Source organism: Lampetra planeri, chromosome 62 (assembly GCF_965212315.1).
Source record: "Lampetra planeri chromosome 62, kcLamPlan1.2.h2, whole genome shotgun sequence".
NCBI classification, from domain to species: Eukaryota; Metazoa; Chordata; class Hyperoartia; order Petromyzontiformes; family Petromyzontidae; genus Lampetra; species Lampetra planeri.
In genome coordinates, this window is record NC_136168.1 from 2,362,888 (window position 1) to 2,388,522 (window position 25,635).

A 25,635-nucleotide genomic window follows, 5' to 3' on the forward strand; every position below is an offset into this window, starting at 1 on the left:
CCCATTGCTTTAACTGCCGCGCAGAGGGAGATGGGGTCGGTGGTGGTAGTGGTGATGATGGTGGTGCCGGAGATTGTGGTGGTGATGGTGATAATGGTGATGGCGGTGCTGGAGATTGTGTGGGTGGTGGTGATGGTAATTGTGGTGGTGGTGATTGTGGTGGTGGTGATTGTGGTGGTGGTGATTGTGGTGGTGATTGGGGTGGTGATGGTGGTGGTGATGGTAATTGTGGTGCTGGTGATAGTAGTGGCAGTTATTGTGGTGATAGTGATGATTGTGGTGGTAGTGATTGTGGTGGTAGTGATTGTGGTGATAGTGATTGTGGTGATTGTGGTGGTAGTGATTGTGGTGGTGGTGATTGTGGTGGTAGTGATTGTGGTGATTGTGGTGATAGTGATTGTGGTGGTGGTGATTGTGGTGATAGTGATAGTGATGATTGTGGTGGTAGTGATTGTGGTGGTAGTGATTGTGGTGATAGTGATTGTGGTGATTGTGGTGATAGTGATTGTGGTGGTGGTGATTGTGGTGGTAGTGATTGTGGTGATAGTGATTGTGGTGATTGTGGTGGTAGTGATTGTGGTGATAGTGATTGTGGTGATTGTGGTGGTAGTGATTGTGGTGGTGGTGATTGTGGTGGTAGTGATTGTGGTGATTGTGGTGGTAGTGATTGTGGTGATAGTGATTGTGGTGATTGTGGTGGTAGTGATTGTGGTGATTGTGGTGATTGTGGTGGTGATGATCCTAGCGACCCGAGTTCGTTTCCCGCTCATGGCCACCAACACCGGTGAAGATTATCTAAACCGGTCCTGGGCCTCGCCTAGGTCGACTCAGCCTCAAACGAGTACCTGGCGCGATGTGTAGTAAACATCGCCACTGGGGAGACAAAGGCGGCCGGGCGTGGTGCTGTTGGCCACCCACCCCCTCGCGTGCCACAGGGCCGGCTCGCAAACAGCACTTGCCTTACAGTCTGTCGAGGCTATACGGGGGGGGGGGGAGACTTTGTCTTTGGTGATTCCAGTGGTGGTGGTGATGGTGGTGATGATGGCTGCACTTATGAATATCGAGACAAATCGATTCCTCCACATCTTGTCGTGATTTCCATCTCCGCTTGAGAGACAACCCCTGCCATGGAGACGATTTCCATCAAATACAAGTCACAGCAGAGGGGTGGGTCGGTGGGTGGGTGGGTGAGTGGTTAGGTGGGTGAGTGGTTGGGTGGGTGAGTGGTTGGGTGGGTGAGTGGTTAGGTGGGTGGTTGGTTGGGTGAGTGAGTGGGTGAGTGGTTGGGTGGGTGGGTGGGGTGGATGAGTGGGTGGGTGAGTGGTTGGTTGGGTGGGTGGGTGGGTGAGTGAGTGGGTGAGTGGTTGGTTGGGTGGGTGAGTGGGTGGGTGGGTGAGTGGGTGGGTGAGTGGGTGGCAGAGCGATAAAAGATAGGCTTGGGGAACAGGGTGAGTAAAAGTTGTGTGGTGGTGGTGGTAGTGGGGGATCCTAGGGCCTCCCCTAGATCGACTCAGCCTCAAATGAGTACCTGGTGCGATGTGGGCGTGGTGGTGCCGGCAACGACACCCCCTCGTGTGCCGCAGTGACGGCCTTCGTAGGGTGCTACTCGCTGACTGCACTTGCCCCAACATTCTGTGGAGGCTACACGGGACATCATTGCCTTTGTGTGTGCAGCGAGTCTTCTTACAAACTCTGGTAATGCCCGACGGCTAAACACAAAGTCTGTGCAGCGTGAACAACAACAATTATTGCTGTTGTTGTCGTTGTCGTTATGAAGACCACATCCTCTCTCGAGGGAGTCCGATTCTAGGAACGGTAGGAATGTTACCGGTGCAGGCCAAGAAAACTTCCCACAGAACTTCTTCTGGCCACGGTCACGGAACGAAAGACCCACGCGTAGCCTCCAGCAAGCAACAAACTCAGCTTCTCCACCTCCACTCACTCACTCGCTCACTATACCAACAGAGGCAAAGATGCCCCGTATAGCCTCGACAGACAGCGGGAATCGAACACACACAGACACACACACACACCTAGACACACCCACACAAATACACTAACAACACACGAACACAGACACACACACACACACGCAAAGACACGCACACAGGCACAAAGACACACACCCAGACACACACACCTAGACACATACACGAACAACAGACGAACACAGACACACACACACACACGCAAAGACACGCACACAGGCACAAAGACACACACCCAGACACACACACAAATACACGAACAACACACGAATACAGACACACACACACAGGCACACACACAGGCACACACATACACCTAGACACACCCACACAAATACACTAACAACACACGAACACAGACACACACACACACACGCAAAGACACGCACACAGGCACAAAGACACACACCCAGACACACACACCTAGACACATACACGAACAACAGACGAACACAGACACACGCACACCTACACACACACACAAATACACGAACAACAGACGAACACAGACACACACACAGGCACACACACAGGCACACACATACACCTCGACACACACATACACGAACAACACACGAACACAGACACACACACAGGCACACACACACAGGCACACACACACATAGACACACACACACACAAATACACGAACAACACACGAACAGAGACACACACACAGGCACACACACAGGCACACACACACACCTAGACACACACACACAAATACACTAACAACACACGAACACAGACACACACACACACACCTAGACACACACACACACAAATACACGAACAACACACGAACACAGACACACACAGACACACACACAGGCACACACATACACCTAGACACACACACACAAATACACGAACAACACACGAACACAGACACACACACACACGCGCAAAGACACGCACACAGGCACAAAGACACACACACCTAGACACACACACACAAATACACACACATGCGCAAAGACACGCACACAGGCACACACACAGGCACACACACAGGCACACACACAGGCGCACACACCGAGACACACACACAGACACACACACCGAGACACACACACACTCAGACACACATACACCGAGACACACACGAACAACACACGAACAACACACGAACACACACTCACACCGCTAACCTTAAACACCCAGTCGTTCATAAAAGTCGAAGGCGGTATAGTACTATAGTAACAGAGCAAGTGCAGAATCACTGAACCTGAATTGATAGCTTGAAAGCGTTTGGAGCGCCCTTGAAAGTGGGGGGCCCTTGAAAGTGGGGGGGGGGCGTAGCTGCTACATATGTAGCTACTTGTGCTACTAGGATCATCGGGGGGGAGTGGGTGTTAGCAACGTGACCGCCAAAGCTTCAAGAAGTGTCTCGGTCAAGGTCTGCGTGGTCGCAGCGCCGCCTGGCGGACGTGTCCAGAACTGCGGTGATGCCCCCCACTCACTGGAAACGGATTGAGAGCGTTGAATTGATACGGCAGGAGGAGATATTCATATTCTTAGGTGTTGTCGGTAAAGTCACGTAGGTAAAACAATTAAAATTAATAAAAGTAAAATTAAATAAAAATCACGACGTTTCGGAGGCAACACAAGCTTCCGTCTTCAGGTGGAACCGTCACAGCCACGACAGCTGTATCAAGTAAATGAGAGATTGCAAGAGCTACCACTCCGTATATAGAATGGTTGGAGAGGGGGGAAGGGCCAAGTACGGCACACTTTTTATTAGAATTAAGGCAGGAGGAGAATTAGAGAAATCAGATGAGCTGGGAAGCGCTTGGGTTGTTGTTGTTTTTAAACTGATGTCCGATAGAGGCCACGGGGTCAGAAGGTTAACCGGCCGGACGGCTGTGTTGGGGTGACATGTGGGTTGCACCAAAGACAAAGATCCCCCGTGTAGCCTTAACAGACTGTAGGGGCAAGTGCTGTTAGCGAGCACCTATGAAGGCCGCAACGGTACACGAGGGGGTGGGTGGCCAGCACCACGCCCGACCGCCTTTGTCGCCCTAGTGGCGATGTTTACACACCGCACCAGGTACTCATTTGAGGCTGAGTCGACCTAAGGGAGGCCCAGGACCGGTTTAGATAATCGTCACTGGGTGTTTGCCGTGAGCGGGAATCGAACCCGGGTCGCCAGGTTCGTAGCGCGGCGCGCTAACCGCTACACTACCGCTCCCCATATAGACACTAACAGCACTTGCCCCAACAGTCTGTTAAGGCTATACGTGGGATCTTTGTCTTTGTATGTGCAGTTAGGAGCGGTGGCGCAGTGATTAGCGCACTGCGATACAAACGCGGCGACGCCAAATCGATTCCCGCTCACGGCTACCGACACGAGCGACGCGATTAAGTGTACGGGTCCTGGGACTCCCCTAGGTCGACTCAGCCTCAAATGAGTACCTGGTGCGGTCTGTAAATATCGCTACTGGGGAGACAAAGGCGGCCGGGCGTGGCTGCTTGCCACCCACCCACCCATACGTCGTGTGCCGTGCCGACCTTCGTAGGTAAGCGACTCGCTAACAGCACTTGCCCCAACAGTCTGTTAGAGTTTCGATTTAAAGCTTTCGTGACTGCAGGGATTCATCTTCTTGGTTCTTTCGGTAAAGTCACGTAGAAGGGAAATAATAAAATAATTCTCACGACGTTTCGGCCACAACGCAAGCAGCCGTCCTCAGGTGAAGAAACAGAGCAAACCATATACGCTGCCAAACCATATACGCTGCCAAGCATGGTGGTGCCCATTCAGACGCTGTCTTTCCGACAGACCTGTTCTTCACCTGAGGACGGCTGCTTGCGTTGTGGCCGAAACGTCGTGAGAATTATTTTATTGTGTTTTATTTTTATTATTTTATTATTTCCCTTCTACGTGATGACTTTACCGAAAGAACCAAGAAGATGCGTCTGTTAGAGGCTACACTTTGTGGGGGGGACCTTTGTGTTTGCGTCGCATGCACGCTGACACACGGCGGCGTGTGCGTGTGTCTCTGTACGTGAAGCTTGAAGCTCGCAATTAAATCATCGCGGCTGCAGACGTTTAAATTCGTACGCGTTGTTTGTACAAAGGGGAACTCATTAAGCCGTAACTGAGATCGTTATGCATGATCGCTAATTGACTTCTGCAGAATCCCCGTTGCTCAAGCTCCCGCCAGCGTCTCTGTGTGTGTGTGTGTGTACGCACAGCGGAATAAACACCACGGATGCCAGTGTAAATAGGCCCGTCTTAGCTTAACAGAATACCCTTTAATAAGCGGTGGGGTGGAGTGGGGGGGTTAGATGGTGTAAATATAAATGTTGTCGTTAAACCCGCCGCCACCACCCGACACAGCCAATTGGTGAGGGGTTGTAACGTAAACAAAACGTGGCCAATTCGTCACGAGTACAGCACTAATCGGTTGTGTGTTGGAGAGTAAAACCCACGACATTTACAATCTGAGGTCTCAGAAAATCCACAACATATACAATCTGACTTCTCAAAAATCCACAACATTTACAATTTGAGTTCTCAACAAATCCACAACATTTACTATCTGAGTTCTCAACAAATCCACAACATTTACTATCTGAGTTCTCAACAAATCCACAACATTTACTATCTGAGTTCTCAACAAATCCACAACATTTACAGTCTGAGTTCTCGAAAATCCACAACATTTACAATCTGAGTACTCAAATTTGCTGTACTAGTGTAGTGGGTTCACGTGAGAGACACCCTTGACTTTGGCAGCAACACGTTTATTCTATGACCACAACGGGGTAACTACATAAGACGTACTAACGGGATAACTATATAACGGTAACCACCAGGGGTAACTACGTAACCGGGTCAGGTCAGTTGACGCACTGCCTGACCCACGATGGCGAGCGTCAAGAGCGAAGAGACGTCGCATGTCCGGTTCCAATCCAGTAGACAGGCCGGATCGGACCTCAGGACCTCCCTTTTATGCCCCTCACCGTTGCCCGGCTCCTCCTCGGCCACGCCCTCTTCTAGAACTCTCTAGAAGACTCTGGGCCTCACATCACGTGTCCCTTCTGTCACCATTGGCCCACATCCTTACACTATCCTGTCACGTGACCTAGCCAGCCAATCGGGCTGCTACGTCCTCACACTCTCTCTTTCTCTCGGCCACACCCTCATCTAGAACTCTCTAGAAAACTCTGAGCCTTACATCACGTGTCCCTTCTGTCACCATTGGCCCACATCTTTACCCTGTCCTGTCACGTGACCTTGCCAGCCAATCGGGCTGCTACGTCCTCACATGCTCTCTCTCTCGGCCACGTCCCCTTCTAGAACTCACTATAAGATATTCTTAGGTTTTTTCGGTAAAGTCATGTAGGTAAAAAAATAAAATTAATAAAAGTAAAATAAAATAATTAAAAAAATTTACCTACGTGACGTTGCCGAAAAAACCTAAGAATATGAATCCTTGCAGTCACGAAAGCTTCTCACTAGAAGACTCTGGGCCTCACATCACGTGTCCCTTCTGTCCCCATTGGCCCACATCCTTACCCTGTCCTGTCACGTGACCTAGCCAGCCAATCGGGCTGCTACGTCCTCACATGCTCTCTTTCTCTCGGCCACGCCCCCTTCTAGAACTCACTAGAAGACTCTGGGCCTCACATCACGTGTCCCTTCTGTCACCATTGGCCCACATCTTTACCCTATCCTGTCACGTGACCTAGCCAGCCAATCGGGCTGCTACGTCCTCACACGCTCTCTTTCTCTCGGCCACACCCTCTTCTAGAACTCTCTAGAAAACTCTGAGCCTTACATCACGTGTCCCTTCTGTCACCATTGGCCCACATCTTTACCCTGTCCTGTCACGTGACCTTGCCAGCCAATCGGGCTGCTACGTCCTCACATGCTCTCTCTCTCGGCCACGTCCCCTTCTAGAACTCACTATAAGATATTCTTAGGTTTTTTCGGTAAAGTCATGTAGGTAAAAAAATAAAATTAATAAAAGTAAAATAAAATAATTAAAAAAATTTACCTACGTGACGTTGCCGAAAAAACCTAAGAATATGAATCCTTGCAGTCACGAAAGCTTCTCACTAGAAGACTCTGGGCCTCACATCACGTGTCCCTTCTGTCCCCATTGGCCCACATCCTTACCCTGTCCTGTCACGTGACCTAGCCAGCCAATCGGGCTGCTACGTCCTCACATGCTCTCTTTCTCTCGGCCACGCCCCCTTCTAGAACTCACTAGAAGACTCTGGGCCTCACATCACGTGTCCCTTCTGTCACCATTGGCCCACATCCTTACCCTATCCTGTCACGTGACCTAGCCAGCCAATCGGGCTGCTACGTCCTCACACGCTCTCTTTCTCTCGGCCACACCCTCTTCTAGAACTCTCTAGAAAACTCTGAGCCTTACATCACGTGTCCCTTCTGTCACCATTGGCCCACATCTTTACCCTGTCCTGTCACGTGACCTTGCCAGCCAATCGGGCTGCTACGTCCTCACATGCTCTCTCTCTCGGCCACGTCCCCTTCTAGAACTCACTATAAGATATTCTTAGGTTTTTTCGGTAAAGTCATGTAGGTAAAAAAATAAAATTAATAAAAGTAAAATAAAATAATTAAAACATTTTACCTACATGATGTTGCCGAAAAAACCTCAGAATATGAATCCTTGCAGTCACGAAAGCTTCTCACTAGAAGACTCTGGGCCTCACATCACGTGTCCCTTCTGTCCCCATTGGCCCACATCCTTACCTTGTGCTGTCACGTGACCTTGCCAGCCAATCGGGCTGCTACGTCCTCACATGCTCTCTTTCTCTCGGCCACGACCCCTTCTAGAACCCCCTAGAATACTCTGGGACTGACGTCACGTGTCCCTTCTGTCCCCATTGGCCCACATCCTTACCCTGTCCTGTCACGTGACCTAGCCAGCCAATCGGGCTGCTACGTCCTCACATGTTCTCTTTCTCTCGGCCACGCCCCCTTCTAGAACTCACTAGAAGACTCTGGGCCTCACATCACGTGTCCCTTCTGTCCCCATTGGCCCACATCCTTACCCTGTCCTGTCACGTGACCTTGCCAGCCAATCGGGCTCCTACGTCCGCACATGCTCTCTCTCTCTCTGCCTGCCGCTAGAACCATGCTCCTTAGGGACCATTTACCATGGCAACGCACAACTCTGCTAGCAGAGATGACGACTTACATTCCAGTTCTCATCACTAGAAGTCACTGGCGCTGTGCGCGCTCGTGACCCAATGTACGTCGCTGACTAGTAACGAATTGGCACGTTCTGTTGACGTGACAAGCCTCACTAATTGGCCGTGTCGGGTGACGGCGGGTTTAACGACACGTTTATATTATCACGCGATCTGACCCGAACAAAAACTATATTATGGATTTACTAATAGGGGTTTTCCCCTTTTTTCTGGCAGCAAAACTGACACCTTTTGCAAGGAATCATGCTTACATTAACCACAATACTTGCAGTCAAATGCAAACAAAAAACAATACTCTGACAATGTATGCATTGTCTTTGAAACTCCTTTGCCAATACCTTGAAAAAGGTGTCAGTTTTGTTGCCAGAAAAAAGGGGAAAACCCCTATTAGTATATTTTGGTATTGGCAAAGGAGGTCCAATGATATATTATGGATTCTAGATTTGAAGTTTTCGTGACTGCAAGGATCAATCCTCTTTAGTTCTTTTGTTAAAGTGACGTAGGTACAAATTAAATAAAAATTAAATTAACTAAATCACGACGTTTCGGAGGCAACACAAGCTTCCGTAAACAGGTGGGGCAACCACAGCAATTTTTTTGTTACTGTAGTGGGCAGAGAAAGTTGTATGTGACAAGCGATTCTATAGGGTAAGAGCCAGGGTGGAGGGATGCAGGGGTAGGGGGGGGGGTTAAGCTGTTATTTACTGTAGCCCCGAGGCAATTAGGATAACACGTTCCTTCGGAGTGGGCAGGTAGGAACTTGGTTGGACAGCGCATTCGTGCACGACAGACAGACAAATAATCCCTGGTGGGCAGTGTGGAACCTGTTGTTCGTACCTGTATGTATAAAATATAACTTGACTTTAGGTAGCCAGGCAGACAGCCCCCTTAACTATCGCCCCCCCCCTCCCTTAGGCCCCTCCCCCATTAGGCCCCTCCCCTGACCCCCTTTCCCTTAGGCCCCTCCCCTGACCACCCCCCCCCCCCATATCCTCAGGCCCCTCCCCTGACCAACCTTCTGTTAGGCCCCTCCCCTGAGCACCCCCCCCCCCCCCATATCCTTAGGCCCCTCCCCTGACCCCCCCTCCCTCAGGCCCCTCTGCTGACCCCCCCCCTCAGGCCCCTCCCCTGACTCCCCCCTTCCTTAGGCCCCTCCCCTGACCCTCCTCCCTTAGGCACCTCCCCTCTCCGTACCCGGCAGTAGGTCTCCACCAATCAAAGAGCTGTGTGTATTATATATTTATTTATGTACGACAGACAGACAGACAGTCAGACGGACAGCTAAATAATCCCTGGTGGGCAGTGTGGAACATTGTTCCTCCCTGTATTATCATATTAATCACATCCTTCCGAATGCAGGGGGGATAAAATAGGTCACGAAAGAAAGCCTCCTCCTACTATCAGGTGTTAAATAGGTTTCAAGACGATACAGGACAAGCCGTTATGGGAAACGCCAATAGGCACTGGTTGTTAGAATTGCTGTGTGCTTTAGTTGGAGGTGTTATGATTTGGTTTCTGAGTTCCGCAAACACTGAAATCCCTTGGGGTCATCCCACCCATGGATTTAGATTGTGCGAATCAGCCGCGTCTTGAGCCAAGGATGTGATTTCATAACGACAATAACAACAGCAACAATGCAAATCATTGTAGTTGTTGTTATTAGTCTGCGACGCTTCGCTGACACTGTGTTTATCTATCGATCATTACCAGTATTGGCAGTGTACTCGCTCGAATCCGACACGCCTCTCGCCTCGGGGCTAATTCCGTTGCGGGGATCGCGGTAATTCCATTTCACCCTCCCACTGGAGGGCTTTAATTACCACCACCAGCATCATACCACCACCACCAGCATCATACCCCACCACCAGCAGCAGCAACATACACCACCACCAGTATCATACCACCAGCAGCATCATACCCCACCACCAGCAGCACCATACTCCACAACCACCAGCAGCATCATACTCCACCAGCAGCATCATACTCACCACCAGCATCATACCCCACCACCACCAGCATCATACCCCACCACCAGCAGCATCATACCCCACCACCAGCAGCACCATACTCCACAACCAGTATCATACCCCACCACCACCACCAGCAGCATCATACCCCACAACCACCAGCAGCATCATACCCCACAACCACCAGCAGCATCATACTCCACCAGCAGCATCATACCCCACCACCACCACCAGCATCATACCCCACCACCAGCAGCACCCCCCATGCCTCTGCAGGGTGCAGGAGGGTGGGGTGAGCGAGTTGGAGGTTGTGTGATGGGTGGGACATCTGTGCAGGTGCAGGAGGGTGGGGTGAGCGAGTTGGAGGTTGTGTGATGGGTGGGACATCTGTGCAGGTGCAGGAGGGTGGGGTGAGCGAGTTGGAGGTTGTGTGATGGGTGGGACATCTGTGCAGGTGCAGGAGGGTGGGGTGAGCGAGTTGGGGGTGGATTCAGCACCTGTGCAGGGTGCAGGAGGAAGGTGGTTGACCGCGTGGAACGGCACCCAGAGGCCTACGACCATGGGGGAAGAGCAGACCTGAAGCCGGAGGATGGTGGTGGTGGTGATGATGGTGGTGATGGTGGTGATGTTGGTGGTGATGGTGGTGATGGTGGGGGTGGTGGTGGTGATGTTGGTGGTGGTGATGGTGGTGATGTTGGTGGTGGTGATGGTGGTGATGTTGGTGGTGATGATGGTGGTGATGTTGGTGGTGATGTTGGTGGTGATGGTGGTGATGTTGGTGGTGATGGTGGTGGTGCTGATGGTGGTGATGTTGGTGGTGGTGATGGTGGTGATGTTGGTGGTGATGATGGTGGTGATGTTGGTGGTGATGGTGGTGATGTTGGTGGTGATGGTGGTGGTGCTGATGGTGGTGATGTTGGTGGTGGTGATGGTGGTGATGTTGGTGGTGATGATGGTGGTGATGTTGGTGGTGATGGTGAAGTTGGTGGTGATGTTGGTGGTGATGGTGGTGATGGTGGGGGTGGTGGTGGTGATGTTGGTGGTGATGGTGGTGATGTTGGTGGTGGTGATGGTGGTGATGTTGGTGGTGATGGTGGTGATGTTGGTGGTGATGATGGTGGTGATGTTGGTGATGTTGGTGGTGATGTTGGTGATGTTGGTGGTGATAATGGTGGTGATGTTGGTGGTGATGATGGTGGGTGTGATGGTGGTGATGTTGGTGGTGATGGTGGTGATGTTGGTGGTGATGATGATGGTGGTGATGTTGGTGGTGATGATGATGGTGGTGATGTTGGTGGTGGTGATGGTGATGTTGGTGGTGATGTTGATGGTGATGTTGGTGGTGATGTTGGTGGTGGTGATGGTGATGTTGGTGGTGATGTTGGTGGTGATGATGGTGGTGATGTTGGTGGTGATGGTGGTGATGGTGGTGATGTTGGTGATGATGATAGTGTTGAAGTTGGTGGTGCAACTGTGATTAGAGGGCCTTGCGATGCGCGTGTCAACGTCCCAACGACCACAAGATTTGGCAGAAGGAACGAAGCGATGGCAAGGGGAGGGTGCCATCAATGGAATTGTCGACTGTGACCTTTCGACCTTGACTCACCATCACCGTCGTCATCATCATCATCATCTTCCATCCCACAGCACCCTCACCACCCCCCATGCCGAACAAATGATAAAGCGGAGATCTATTTTGAGACCCGCTAATCACATTGCCCAGATCGTTACCGCCTCGGATGCTTCTCCGCCAGTGGGGGGGGGGGGGGGGTGTCTGTCACGTGGGCTGGGGGTCTCCCGGCTGTCAGTGCGTAACTCCATTAGTCTCTGTGTGTCTCTATGGGTCTCTGTGTGTCTCTATGGGTCTCTGTGTGTCTCTATGGGTCTCTGTGTGTCTCTATGGGTCTCTGTGTGAGTCTATGGGTCTCTGTGTGTCTCTATGGGTCTCTGTGTGAGTCTATGGGTCTCTGTGTGTCTCTATGGGTCTCTGTGTGTCTCTATGGGTCTCTGTTATGGGTCTCTGCGTACCTCGATGGGTCTCTGTGTGTCTCTATGGGTCTCTGTGTGTCTCTATGGGTCTCTGTGTGTCTCTATGGGTCTCTGTGTGTCTCTATGGGTCTCTGTGTGTCTCTATGGGTCTCTGTGTGTCTCAATGGGTCTCTGTGTGTCTCTATGGGTCTCTGTGTGTCTCTATGGGTCTCTGTGTGAGTCTATGGGTCTCTGTGTGTCTCTATGGGTCTCTGTGTGTCTCTATGGGTCTCTGTTATGGGTCTCTGCGTACCTCGATGGGTCTCTGTGTGTCTCTATGGGTCTCTGTGTGTCTCTATGGGTCTCTGTGTGTCTCAATGGGTCTCTGTGTGTCTCTATGGGTCTCTGTGTGTCTCTATGGGTCTCTGTGTGTCTCTATGGGTCTCTGTGTGTCTCTATGGGTCTCTGTGTGTCTCTATGGGTCTCTGTATTTCTCTATGGGTCTCTGTTATGGGTCTCTGTGCACCTCTATGGGTCTATGTGTGTCTCTATGGATCTCTGTGTCTCTATGGGTCTCTGTGTGTCTCTATGGGTCTCTGTGTGTCTCTATGGGTCTCTGTGTGTCTCTAGAGAGAGACACGCAAACTTCAAATGTACAGCAGGCATTTATCTGAACCGGTCGTGGGCCTCCCCTCGGTCGACTCAGCCTCAAACGAGTACCTGGCACGGTGTGTAAACATCGCCACTGGGGAGACAAAGGCGGCCGGGCGTGGTGATGGCCACCCACCCCCTTCGTGTACCGTGCCGGCCTTCATAGGTGCACTTGCCCCCAATAGTCTGTGCAGGCTACACGGGGATCTTTGTCTTTGTGTGTGACCAACAGTCTACGTGCAGCTGCCGGCCATTGCTGCTTCCGACTTGCCAAACGTCATCAAGGCCGGGTTCCTTGACAAGAAGAGGAAGGGTGAGGATCGATCATCGCCTAGATCATCATCATCATCACGCTCATCACCTGGGTCATGATCGCCCTCGTTGCCATCATCACAATCATTCTAATCATCGTCATTATCATCATAGTAATCGATATGATCATCATCGTCATCGTAATCGTCATTATCGTCATGGTAACCATCGTCGTCGTCATCACCATCATCGTCGACGTCATCACCATCATCGTCGTCGTCATTATCGTCATGGCAACCATCGTCGTCATCATCACCATCGTCGTCATTATCGTCATGGTAACTATCGTCGTCGTCATGATCATCATCGGCGTCGTCATTATTGTCATGGTAACCATCGTCGTCGTCATTATCGTCATGGTAACCATCGTCGTCATCACCATCATCGCCGTCATGATCGTCATGGCAACCATCGTCGTCATCATCACCATCATCGTCGTCATCATTACAGTCATGGTAACCATCATCGTCGTCGTCATTATCGTCATGGTAACCATCGTCGTCGTAATCACATCATCGCCGTCGTCATTATCGTCATGGCAACCATCGTCATCATCACCATCATCGTCGTCGTCATTATCGTCATGGTAACCATCATCGTTGTCATGACCATCATCGGCGTCGTCATTATCGTCATGGTAACCATCGTCGTCGTCATCACCATCATCGTCATTCTCGTCATGGTAATCATCCTCGTCGTCATCATCACCATCATCGTCATCGTCATTATCGTCATGGTAACCATCGTCGTCGTCATTATCGTCATGGTAACCATCGTCGTCGTCATGGTAACCATCGTCGTCGTCGTGGTGTGTGTGGACAGATCACAGCTTCTTCGTGGGCGAGTGGCAGAGGCGTTGGTGCGTGCTCGGGTCCAACGCCCTCTACTACTACGGAGACCGCAAAGGTAGTACTACTGCTACTACTACTACCACTACTACTACCACTACTACTATCAGCAGTGATGATGACGATGGTGACGATCATCATGACGACAACGATGATGATGATGAAGATAATGATCATGAGGACAATGACGATGATGATGACGATGATGGCGAAGATGATGACGATGATGATTACAGTGGTGTTGATGATGGTGGTGATGATGATGATAATGATGATTTTGATGCTGGTGGTGATGATGATGGTGATGGTGACGGACGATGATGGCGACGATGATGGTGACGATGATGATGATGACGATGATGATGACGACGATGATGATGATGACGATGATGATGATGACGACGAAGGTGACGATGATGATGACGATGATGACGACGACGATGATGATGGTGACGATGATGACGACGATGATGATGATGACGATGATGATGATGACGACGATGGTGACGATGATGATGACGACGATGACGACGATGATGATGATGACCACGATGACGACGATGATGATGACGACGATGATGATGACGATGACGACGATGGTGACGACGACGACGATGACGACGACCACGATGTCCACGCTGCCCCTCCGTCTCACAGACAAGCAGCAGAAGGGCGCGGTGCCTCTGGCCGGCTACTCTCTGCGCGCCACCGAGGCGACCCGCAAGGACAGGAAGAGCTGCTGCAGCTTCGAGCTCTCGGCTCCCGACAAGCGCAGTTTCCAGGTGCCACTCCGCCCCGTGACACCCTCCCCAGTTGTGGTGAGCTGCGCTGAGCTGCGGTGAGCTCAGCAGCTCAGCAACTCACCAGCTCAGCAACTCACCAGCTCACCAGCTCAGCAACTCAGCTCAGCAGCTCAGCAACTCACCAGCTCAGCAACTCAGCTCACCAGCTCAGCAACTCACCAGCTCAGCTCACCAGCTCACCAGCTCACCAGCTCAGCAACTCACCAGCTCACCAGCTCAGCAGCTCAACTCACCAGCTCAGCTCACCAGCTCAGCAGCTCACCAGCTCAGCTCAGCAGCTCACCAGCTCAGCAGCTCAGCTCACCAGCTCAGCAGCTCACCAGCTCACCAGCTCAGCTCACCAGCTCAGCTCAGCAGCTCACCAGCTCAGCAACTCAGCTCACCAACTCAGCTCAGCTCATCAGCTCAGCTCAGCAGCTCACCAGCTCAGCAACTCAGCTCACCAGCTCAGCTCAGCTCACCAGCTCAGCTCAGCAGCTCACCAGCTCAGCAACTCAGCTCACCAGCTCAGCTCACCAGCTCAGCTCAGTGTGACTCTAGACTGTTGTTGTTGTTGTTGGTAACGAAACGTCCACCTCGTTTCAGTTTTCCACCTCCACCGCCGACGATGCCCGCTCGTGGATGAGTTACATCCGGCAAGTCATCCGGGGTACGTGCGGTTTGTTGTTGTTGTTGTTGTGGTTGTTGTGGTTGTTGTGGCTGTTGTTGCTGTGGCTGCTGTTGTTGTGATTGTTGTTGTGGCGGTGGTTGTTGTTGTGGCTGTTGTTGTTGTGATTGTTGTTTTTGTTGTGGCTGTTGTTGTTGTGGCTGTTGTCCTTGTGGCTGTTGTTGTTGTGGTTGCTGTTGTTGTGATTGTTGTTGTGGCGGTGGTTGTTGTTGTGGCTAGTGTTGTTGTGATTGTTGTTGTTGCGGCTGTTGTTCTTGTGGCTGTTGTTGTTACGGCTGGTGTTGTTGTGATTGTTGTTGTGGCGGTGATTGTTGTTGTGGTTAGTGTTGTTTTGGCAGTTGTTGCAGCGGTTGCCGTTGATGTAGCTGTTGTTGTGGTTGTTGTTGTTGTGGCGGTTGTTGTTGATGTAGCTGTTGTTGTGGTTGTTGTGGCTGTTGTTGTTTTGGGGGGATTGTTCTTGTTGTGGATGTTGTTGTTGTGGCTGTTGTGGTTGTTTTGGTTGTGGTTGTTGTGGTGGTTGTTGTTGTTGTTGTGGCTGTTGTTGTTTTGGGGGGATTGTTGTTGTTGTGGATGTTGTTGTTGTGGCTGTTGTGGTTGTTTTGGTTGTGGTTGTTGTGGTGGTTGTTGTTGTTGCGGCTACTAATATAGGTTGTGTGTTGGAGAGTCAAACCGGTGGTGCTGTACTCGTAACGAATTAACACGTTCTGTTCACGTGACAAACCTTACTAATTGGCCGTGTCGGGTGGTGGCGGGTTTGACGACACATTTATATATTTACCCTCTAACCCCCACAAATAAACATTGTGGATGATATTGGTCGCGAAAGCCCCGTCACGTGGTAAACTGTTGCTGCGGCTGTTGTTGTCGTGACCGCTGCTGTTGTTGTTGTTGTTGATGTGGCTGTTGTTGTTGTTGATGTGGCTGTTGTTGTTGTTGTTGATGTGGCTGTTGTTGTTGTTGATGTGGCTGTTGTTGTTGTTGATGTGGCTGTTGTTGTTGGTGTGGCTGTTGTTGTTGTTGATGTGGCTGTTGTTGTTGTTGTTGATGTGGCTGTTGTTGATGTTGATGTGGCTGTTGTTGTTGTTGATGTGGCTGTTGTTGTTGGTGTGGCTGTTGTTGTTGTTGATGTGGCTGTTGTTGTTGGTGTGGCTGTTGTTGTTGTTGATGTGGCTGTTGTTGTTGTTGATGTGGCTGTTGTTGTTGTTGATGTGGCTGTTGTTGTTGTTGATGTGGCTGTTGTTGTTGTTGATGTGGCTGTTGTTGTTGTTGATGTGGCTGTTGTTGTTGTTGATGTGGCTGTTGTTGTTGTTGATGTGGCTGTTGTTGTTGTTGATGTGGCTGTTGTTGTTGTTGATGTGGCTGTTGTTGTTGATGTGGCTGTTGTTGATGTTGATGTGGCTGTTGTTGTTGATGTGGCTGTTGTTGTTGTTGATGTGGCTGTTGTTGTTGTTGATGTGGCTGTTGTTGTTGATGTTGTTGATGTGGCTGTTGTTGTTGTTGTGGCTTAGACTTGCGCTCCTCTGTGATCGAGGAAGAGGAGGACGAGGATGACGATGGTGGAGACCTCTACGATGACATCGATCCGATAGAGCAGGTCAAGGCCACGCCGCCAGCAAGCACGGTGCACAAGGAGGTGGTTGCGGTGGATCCAATCGATGAGGACATCTATGAACTCCTGCCAGGTGATGGTAGTTGTGGTGATGGTGGTGATGGTGATTATGATGGTGATGATGGTGGTGATTGTGGTGATGATAGGGATGATAGATGATGGTGATGGTAGTTGTGGTGATGGTGGTGATGGTGATGATGATGGTGATGATGGTGGTGATTGTGGTGATGATAGGGATGATAGATGATGGTGATGGTAGTTGTGGTGATGGTGGTGATGGTGATGATGATAGTGATGATGGCGATGATGATGGTGGTGATGATGGCGATGGTGGTGATGATGATAGTGATGTTGGTGGTGGTGAGAGGGTGATGATGATGGTGATGGTGATGATGATGGTGATGATAGTGATGATAAGGATGGTGATGATGGTGATAATGATGATGATAATAATGATAGTGATGATGGCGATGATGATGATGGTGGTGATGGTAGTGGTGGTGGTGGTGGTGATGGTGATGATGGTGATGATAGGGTGATGATAGGGTGATGATGATGCGATGGTGATGATGGTCATGATGATAGGGATGATAGATGATGGTGATGATAGGGTGGTGATGATGATGATGAGAGGGTGATGATGATGATGATGATAGTGATGGTGGTGATGATCTGATGGTGCTGATAGTGATGATAGATGCTGATGATGGTGATAATGATGATGGTAATAATGATGATGATGGTGGTGGTGATGATGGGGTGATGGTGATGATAGGGTGATGATGATGAGATGGTGGTGATGGTCATGATGATAGGGATGATAAGAAGGTGATGATGGTGATGATAGGGTGGGTGATGATGATGATGAGATGGTGATGATGGTGGTGATGATGATGGTGGTGATGATGGTGATGATAGGGTGATGATGATGATGATGAGAGGGTGATGATGATAGTGATGATGGTGATGATGGTGATGATGATGGTGGTGATGTGGTGATGATGGTGGTGATGATGATGGTGATAATGATAATGATGGTAATAATGATGATGATGGTGGTGGGTGATGATGATGGTGATGATAGTGATGATAGATGGTGATGATGTTGATAATGATAGTGATGATGGTGATGGTGGTGATGATGGTGGTGATGGTGAAGATGGTGGTGGTTACTGATCACCACCACCACCCAACTCACCACCCACCACCCAACTCACCACCACCACCACCCACCACCACCACCCACAACCCACCCACCACCCATTTTTAGCATTCACCACTCACTACCTCCACCCATCCCAGCATGCCCCCCCCCACCCCCAGCCCCCACCCCCCAGCCCCCACCCCCAGCCCCCACCCCCGCTCGCTATCCACAAACTCGACGTGACAGCCGCGAGCCGAGAGATGATTGCGCAATCGGGACGACGTTCCGGCCTGGTGCCCCCCTCGCTCCGCGGGTCGCCCGCGTGGAGATGACGCAGAGTGCCACAGACAGCGGGAGGGGGGGGGGGCAGTGGCCCCTCCCTCCATCCCCCCCAATCTCCCTCCATCACCCCCCTCCCTCCATCCCCCCCTCTCCCTCCATCCCCCCAATCTCACTCCATCCCTTCCCTCCCTCCCACCTCCCCCTCCCTCCACCCCCCCCTCAATCACCCACCTCCCCCCCTCGCCCCTCCCATCCCCCCCTCCCACCTCACCCCCTCCCTCCATCCCCCCTCACTTTCCCTCCCACCTTCCCCTCTCCCTCCATCCCCCCCTCCCCCTCCCTCCCACCTCCCCCCCTCCCTCCCTCCCTGCCCCCCCCCTCCATCCCCTCTCCCTCCCCCCTCCTCCCTCCATCCCCCCCTCCCCCTCCCTCCACCTCCCCCCCCTCCCTCCCTCTCTGCCCCCCCCCCTCCATCCCCTCTCCCTCCCCCCTCTCCCTCCATCCCCCCATCTCCCTCCCACCTCAACCCCTTCCTCCCCCCCCCTCCATCCCCTCTCCACCTCCCTCCCTCCCCCCACCCTCCCTCTCCTCCCTCCCTCTCTACTTAAGCCCCACCACTCCGCACCGGCCGCTGATTGTCAGGAATTCCCTCCACGGGGCGTCTCTGTCCCATGAAGTTTTTGCAACAATTTTTTTGTGTCCCTGAGTTTAAAACAACGGTTCGGTCTCGTGCCCCACTGCGTCGTGATACGGTGGGGGGGGGGGGCAGAAGGCGGACATACACGAGCAGTGGGTGGGGCTAGCTGGGCGGTGGGCGGGGCTAGCATAGAGTGGTGGGTGGAGCTACCTGGGTAGTGGGTGGGGCTAGCTGGGTGGTGGGCGGGGCTAGCAGAGGGTTGTGGGTGGGGCTAGCAGGGTGGTGGGTGGGGCTAGCTGGGTGGTGGGTGGGGCTAGCAGGGGGCGGTGGGCGGGGCTAACAGAGGGTTGTGGGTGGGGCTACCTGGGTGGTGGGTGGGGCTACCTGGGCGGTGGGTGGGGGCTAGCTGGGCGGTGGGCGGGCTAGCTGTGTGGTGGGCGGGGCTAGCAGGGGGGTGGTGGGCGGAGCTACCTGGGTGGGGGGGGGCGGAGCTACCTGGGTGGTGGGCGGAGCTACCTGAGAAATGGGCGGGGCTGGCTGGATAGTGGGCGGAGCTACCTGAGAAGTGGGCGGAGCTACCTGAGAAGTGGGCGGTGGCCGAGCAAATGTGGGTGGGGGAAGAACTTGATCCATTCATCCAGCAGTGGATGTACAATGACTGCTCCCTGCTGATGATGTTGACCTGATGGTGTTTTATTTTCATCTCCGACAGAAGACGACGACGAGGAGCCGGTGGGTGGTGGTGGTGACGCGGACCGACGCAGCCAAAGTGGCCCAAGCGCCACCTCCGTGGCTTCCAAGGCCGAGTTGAACTCAGCCGCTGAAGGTAGCGGAGCGCTTGGCGCTGCGACTCCCACGATGACGGGCGGGACACAACACCCGAGTTCCACTCCCGCTCACGGCCACCAACACCAGCGACGAGTATCCCGTAGACTCACACAGAGACCCATAGACTCAGATGGAGACCCCACACTTACACAGAGACACATAGTCTCACACAGAGACCCATAGACTCACACAGACACCCATAGACTCACACAGAGACACATAGACTCACACAGAGACCCGTAGACTCACACGGAGACCCATAGACTCACACAGAGACCCATAGAGTCACGCAGATACCCATAGATACACACAGAGACCCATGGACTCACACAGAGACCCATAGACTCACACAGAGACTCATAGACTCACACAGAGACCCATAGACTCATACAGAGACCCGTAGACTCACACGGAGACCCATATACTCACACAGAGACCCAGAGACTCACACAGAGACCCGTAGACTCACACAGAGACCCACACTCACACAGAGACCCATAGACTCACACAGAGATCCATAGACTCACACGAGACCCATTGACTCAACACAGAGACCCGTAGACTCACACAGAGACCCATAGACTAACCCAGAGACCCATAGACTCACACAGAGACATATAGACTCACACAGAGACCCATAGACTCACACAGAGACCCGTAGACTCACACAGAGACCCTTAGACTCACACAGAGACCCAGAGACACACACGGAGACCCAGAGACTCACACGGAGACCCACACTCACACAGAGACCCATTGACTCACACAGAGACCCATAGACTCACACAGAGACCCACAGACTCACACAGAGACCCATAGACTCACACAGAGACCCATAGACTCCCACAGACACCCATAGACTCACACGGAGACCCATAGACTCACACAGAGACCCACAGACTCACACAGAGACCCATAGACTCACACAGAGACCCATAGACTCACACAGAGACCCACAGACTCACACAGAGACCCATAGACTCACAACAGAGACCCATAGACTCACACAGAGACCCACAGACTCACACAGAGACCCATAGACTCACACAGAGACCCATAGACTCCCACAGACACACATAGACTCACACAGAGACCCACAGACTCACACAGAGACCCATAGACTCACACAGAGACCCATAGACTCACACAGAGACCCACAGACTCACACAGAGACCCATAGACTCACACAGAGACCATAGACTCACACAGAGACCCACAGACTCACACAGAGACCCATACACTCACACAGAGACATATAGACTCACACAGAGACCCATAGACTCACACAGAGACCCATAGACTCACACAGAGACCCACAGACTCACATGCAAACCCAGACTCCATTTATCTCTCTCTCTCCATCTCCCCATCCCATCCATCGCACCCGCTTCTCCCTCTGTCTCTCCACGCATCCCCTTCCTCCCTCCCTCCGTCCGTCCGTCTGTCCGCGTGCCCCCCCCCCCCCCCTCAGCGTGGGACGCGACGCAGCGGTACGACAACTTCTACCAGGGCTTGTGGGACTGCTCAGCCGACTGCGTGGACGAGCTGTCCTTCAAGCGCGGAGACCTCGTCCACGTGCTCAGCAAGGTGCAGCGCCGGAGGTCGCAAACGGGTTTTGATTCCTTACCCGTAGCCGGCCGCACCAGGGTCGCAATCGGGTACCCGTGCCCTACCCGATACCCGGCTACCTGTACCCGGCCGGGTATCGGGTAGGGTAGGGTTATCGGGTACCCGATTGCGACCTCTGGGATGAAGCCATGTTGCAGGCGCGGGTGGGTTGATTCTAGGAACTTGAATTGTGAGAAGAGACAAGACGTTGGAAATGAGTGACAAACGGTGACCTCACCAGTGACTCACGGCCTACCCGTACCCGGACGCACCAGGGTCGCAACGGGTACCCGTACCCTACCCGATACCCGGCTACCCGTACCCAGGTCTCTGTGAGTCTGTGGGTCTATGTGTGAGTCTATGGGTCTCTGTGTGAGTCTACGGGTCTCTGTGTGAGTCTATGGGTTCTCTGTGTGAGTCTACGGGTCTCTGTGAGTCTATGGGTCTCTATGTGAGTCTATGGGTCTCCGTGTGGAGTCTATGGGTCTCCGTGTGAGTCTATGGGTCTCTGTGTGAGTCTATGGGTCTCTGTGTGAGTTTATGGGTCTCTGCGTGAATCTATGGTTCTCTGCGTGAGTCTATGGGTTTCTCTGCGTGAATCTATGGGTCTCTGTGTGAATCTATGGGTCTCTGTGTGAGTCTATGGGTCTCTGTGTGAGTCTATGGTTCTCTGCGTGAGTCTATGGGCCTCTGTGAGTCTACGGGTCTCTGTGTGAGTCTATGGGCCTCTGTGAGTCTACGGGTCTCTGTGTGAGTCTACGGGTCTCTGTGTGAGTCTATGTACATGTGTTGAACTTCTTTCGCACCGTACGTAGCCAACCGTTCTCATCGGAGGTGCGCGGGGGAAGGACAACAGACTGGTAATGAGTTGACGGTCGTCTCAGCCTGGCCACCGACGCACAGAAAAGCCACCGTGACATTTTTGAGTGGTTTGCAATTCCATTGAGCGATCTCGAGCCGTGAGAAATGAGAGGCGTTGGATTCCGACTGCGACGCGACACACACACTGCCCCGTGTCCGAGGGACAGCACCCACCACTCCTTCTCTCTCTCTGAGGTCAGCCTAAGCGTTACCCTTCACTCGTCACCTTCCCACAGACCTGCGTCTCTCCAGCGATGAGACTCATTCATCAACGTTCGATTCGAATCGCCCAACGCCTACCCTCCCTCCCTCTCCTCCATCCCTCCTTCACCTTCCCCCCTTCCGTCCCCTCTCTCCCCTCCCTCCCTCCCTCCCCTCCTTCCCGACCTCCTGCATACCAGGCGAGGTAGTTAACATCTCCTAGCCACCGTGATGATGATGAGAGAGAGACACGCAAACTCTAAATATACAGCAGCAGCAGGCGTCAGGGTCTGGATGGAACCCACGACCTCATGCACACCAGGCGAGGTAGTTAACATCTCCACGCCACCGTGATGATGATGAGAGAGAGAGCACGCAAACTCCAAATATACAGCAGCAGCAGGCGTCAGGGTCGGGATCGAATCCACGACCTCCTGTACACCAAGCGAGGTGGTTAACATCTCCTAGCCACTGTAATGATGATGAGAGAGAGAGACGCAAACTCCAAAATATACAGCAGCAGGCGTCACGGTCGGGATCGAAACCACGACCTCCTGTACACCAGGCGAGGTAGTTAACATCTCCTAGTCCTAGCCACCCGGACCCCTGACGAAGCGTACCTAACCCAACCCCCACCACGTGCCCCCCCCCCCCCCACCCCCTCTGCCCCCCCCCCCCGCCCCATGCAAGGAGTACGATGCATTCCGCTGGTGGGTGGGAGAGGCGAACGGCTCGGTGGGCCTGGTCCCCAAGGACTACCTGATGGCGGCCTACGACACCTAGAGCGCCGCACGTGGATTCTCCCGCACGTGGACTGTCCGCGGCCACTACGAGCGCCGACCCCGACCAGAGGTCGCAACCGGGTACTCGATACCCGTTACCCTACCCGATACCCGTCTACCCGTACCCAGCCGGGTACGGGTAGAGCGTTTGCGACCCTTGTGCGGCCGGGTACGGGTACGGGTAGGCCGTGAGTCACTGGTGAGTCACCGTTAGTCACTCATTTTCCACAACGTCTTGTCTCTTCTCACAATTCAAGTTCCTAGAATCAACCCACCCGCGCCTGCAACATGGCTTCATCCCATAGGTCGCAATCAGGTACCCGATACCGTACCCTACCCGATACCCGGCCGGGTACGGGTAGCCAGGTATCGTGTAGGGTACGGATACAGGTACCCGATTGCGACCCTGGTGGCGGCCGGGTACGGGTAAGGAATCAAAACCCGTTTGCGACCTCTGCCCCCAGAGCCCAAATAGTGACAACACCACCCCCATCTTCGTCGTGCTGATGCTGATGCTGCTGCTGCTGTTGCTGCTGCTGATGTCACAAACCCCGCAGCGACTTCTAAGCGCGTGGGAGGCCCGTCGCCCAGCCACGCCGAGCGCTGTCTCGTCGACGCAGAGAGTGGCCTACGCCATGCCGGGTTATCGCTGTAGCAAGAGTAGCTACATATGTAGTAGTAGCTACTACACGTGTAGTAGCTACTACTACATAAGTAATAGGGGCATAAGTAGTAGCTACTACATAAGTACTACATAAGTAGTAGCTACTACACGTGTAGTAGCTACTACTACATAAGTAATAGGGGCATAAGTAGTAGCTACTACATAAGTACTACATAAGTAGTAGTAGCTACTACATGTGTAGTAGCTACTACTACATAAGTAATAGGGGCATAAGTAGTAGCTACTACATAAGTACTACATAAGTAGTAAGCTACTACACGTGTAGTAGCTACTACTACATAAGTAATAGGGGCATAAGTAGTAGCTACTACATAAGTACTACATAAGTAGTAGTAGCTACTACACGTGTAGTAGCTACTACTACATAAGTATTAGGGGCATAAGTAGTAGCTACTACATAAGTACTACATAGTAGTAGTAGCTACTACATGTGTAGTAGCTACTACTACATAAGTAATAGGGGCATAAGTAGTAGCTACTACATAAGTACTACATAAGTAGTAGTAGCTACTACACGTGTAGTAGCTACTACTACATAAGTAATAGGGGCATAAGTAGTAGCTACTACATAAGTACTACATAAGTAGTAGCTACTACACGTGTAGTAGCTACTACTACTTATGTAGTACTTATGTAGTAGCTACTTCTTATGTAGTAGCTACTACTTATGTAGTACTTATGTAGTAGCTACTACTTATGTAGTAGCTACTACATAAGTAGTAGTAGTAGTTACTACACGTGTGGTAGCTGCATATGTAGCTACATATGTGTAGACTCATACAGAGAACCCATAGCTACTACATAAGTAGTAGTAGCTACACGTGTAGTAGCTACTACTACACGTGTATTAGCCACGGACGCCCGCACTTTCATGCTATCAATTCCGTTTCAGTGATTCTGCACTTGCTCTATTACTATAGTACTATACCGCCTTCGACTTTTACGAACGACCGGTGTTTAAGGTTCGCGATTTGTCGTATTATCTGGCTGTATAGCAAGTAAAAAAATGCAATTTACTTACTGTGCAAATAAAAAAAATTGTGTTTTAATATTTACGTGTTTTTATTTTATTTAGGGCCCCTTTATAACATCATATACTACAGGTCCTGCACTTAGCTTCATCCTGCACTGGGCCTGCGCCTCTGAAAGTGTGTCAAGAAAGTCAAACCGTGACCCTGACCCTCCAACATTGACCCTGATCCCGGTACTGACCGCCCCCCCCACCACCACCACCCCACCAGCCACCCCACTACTTACCACCACCACTACCTACAACACCACCACCCCCCCACCACCCCCACCACCACCCACCACCACCACCCACCACCACCACCCACCACCACCACCCCACCACCTCCCCCACCACCCCCCCCACCACCCCCCCACCACCTCCCCCCACCACCCCCCCACCACCCCCCCACCACCTCCCCCACCACCTCCCCCACCACCCCCCCACCACCACTCCCACCAACCTCCCCCACCACCACCCCCCCACCACCAAACCCACCACCCCACCCCACCACCTCCCCCACCACCCCACCCCACCACCCACCCCACCAGCCAACCCACTACTACCACCACCCCCACCACCCCGCCACCACCCCC

General features: G+C 52.2%; 1 protein-coding gene across 3 annotated transcripts in view; it reads left to right on the forward strand.

The window, feature by feature from the left end:
* LOC144736631 (src kinase-associated phosphoprotein 2-like) overlaps positions 1–25,079 on the forward strand; it is a 43,648-nt gene extending 18,569 nt beyond the window's left edge. The window contains exons 5-14 of one of the 3 annotated variants that reach the window (XM_078619195.1): positions 12,996–13,076; positions 13,898–13,981; positions 14,581–14,705; positions 15,312–15,375; positions 16,902–17,075; positions 19,778–19,891; positions 21,365–21,480; positions 23,254–24,261; positions 24,299–24,431; positions 24,470–25,079. In XM_078619195.1, the coding sequence (XP_078475321.1) occupies positions 12,996–13,076; positions 13,898–13,981; positions 14,581–14,705; positions 15,312–15,375; positions 16,902–17,075; positions 19,778–19,891; positions 21,365–21,480; positions 23,254–23,346 (851 nt within the window). In that variant the 3' untranslated portion in view covers positions 23,347–24,261; positions 24,299–24,431; positions 24,470–25,079. Of the gene's footprint in view, positions 1–12,995; positions 13,077–13,897; positions 13,982–14,580; positions 14,706–15,311; positions 15,376–16,901; positions 17,076–19,777; positions 19,892–21,364; positions 21,481–23,253; positions 24,432–24,469 lie in introns of all 3 variants that reach the window. The other 2 variants (XM_078619196.1, XM_078619194.1) reach the window with 2 other exon arrangements.
* The last annotated feature ends 556 nt before the right edge of the window (positions 25,080–25,635 follow it).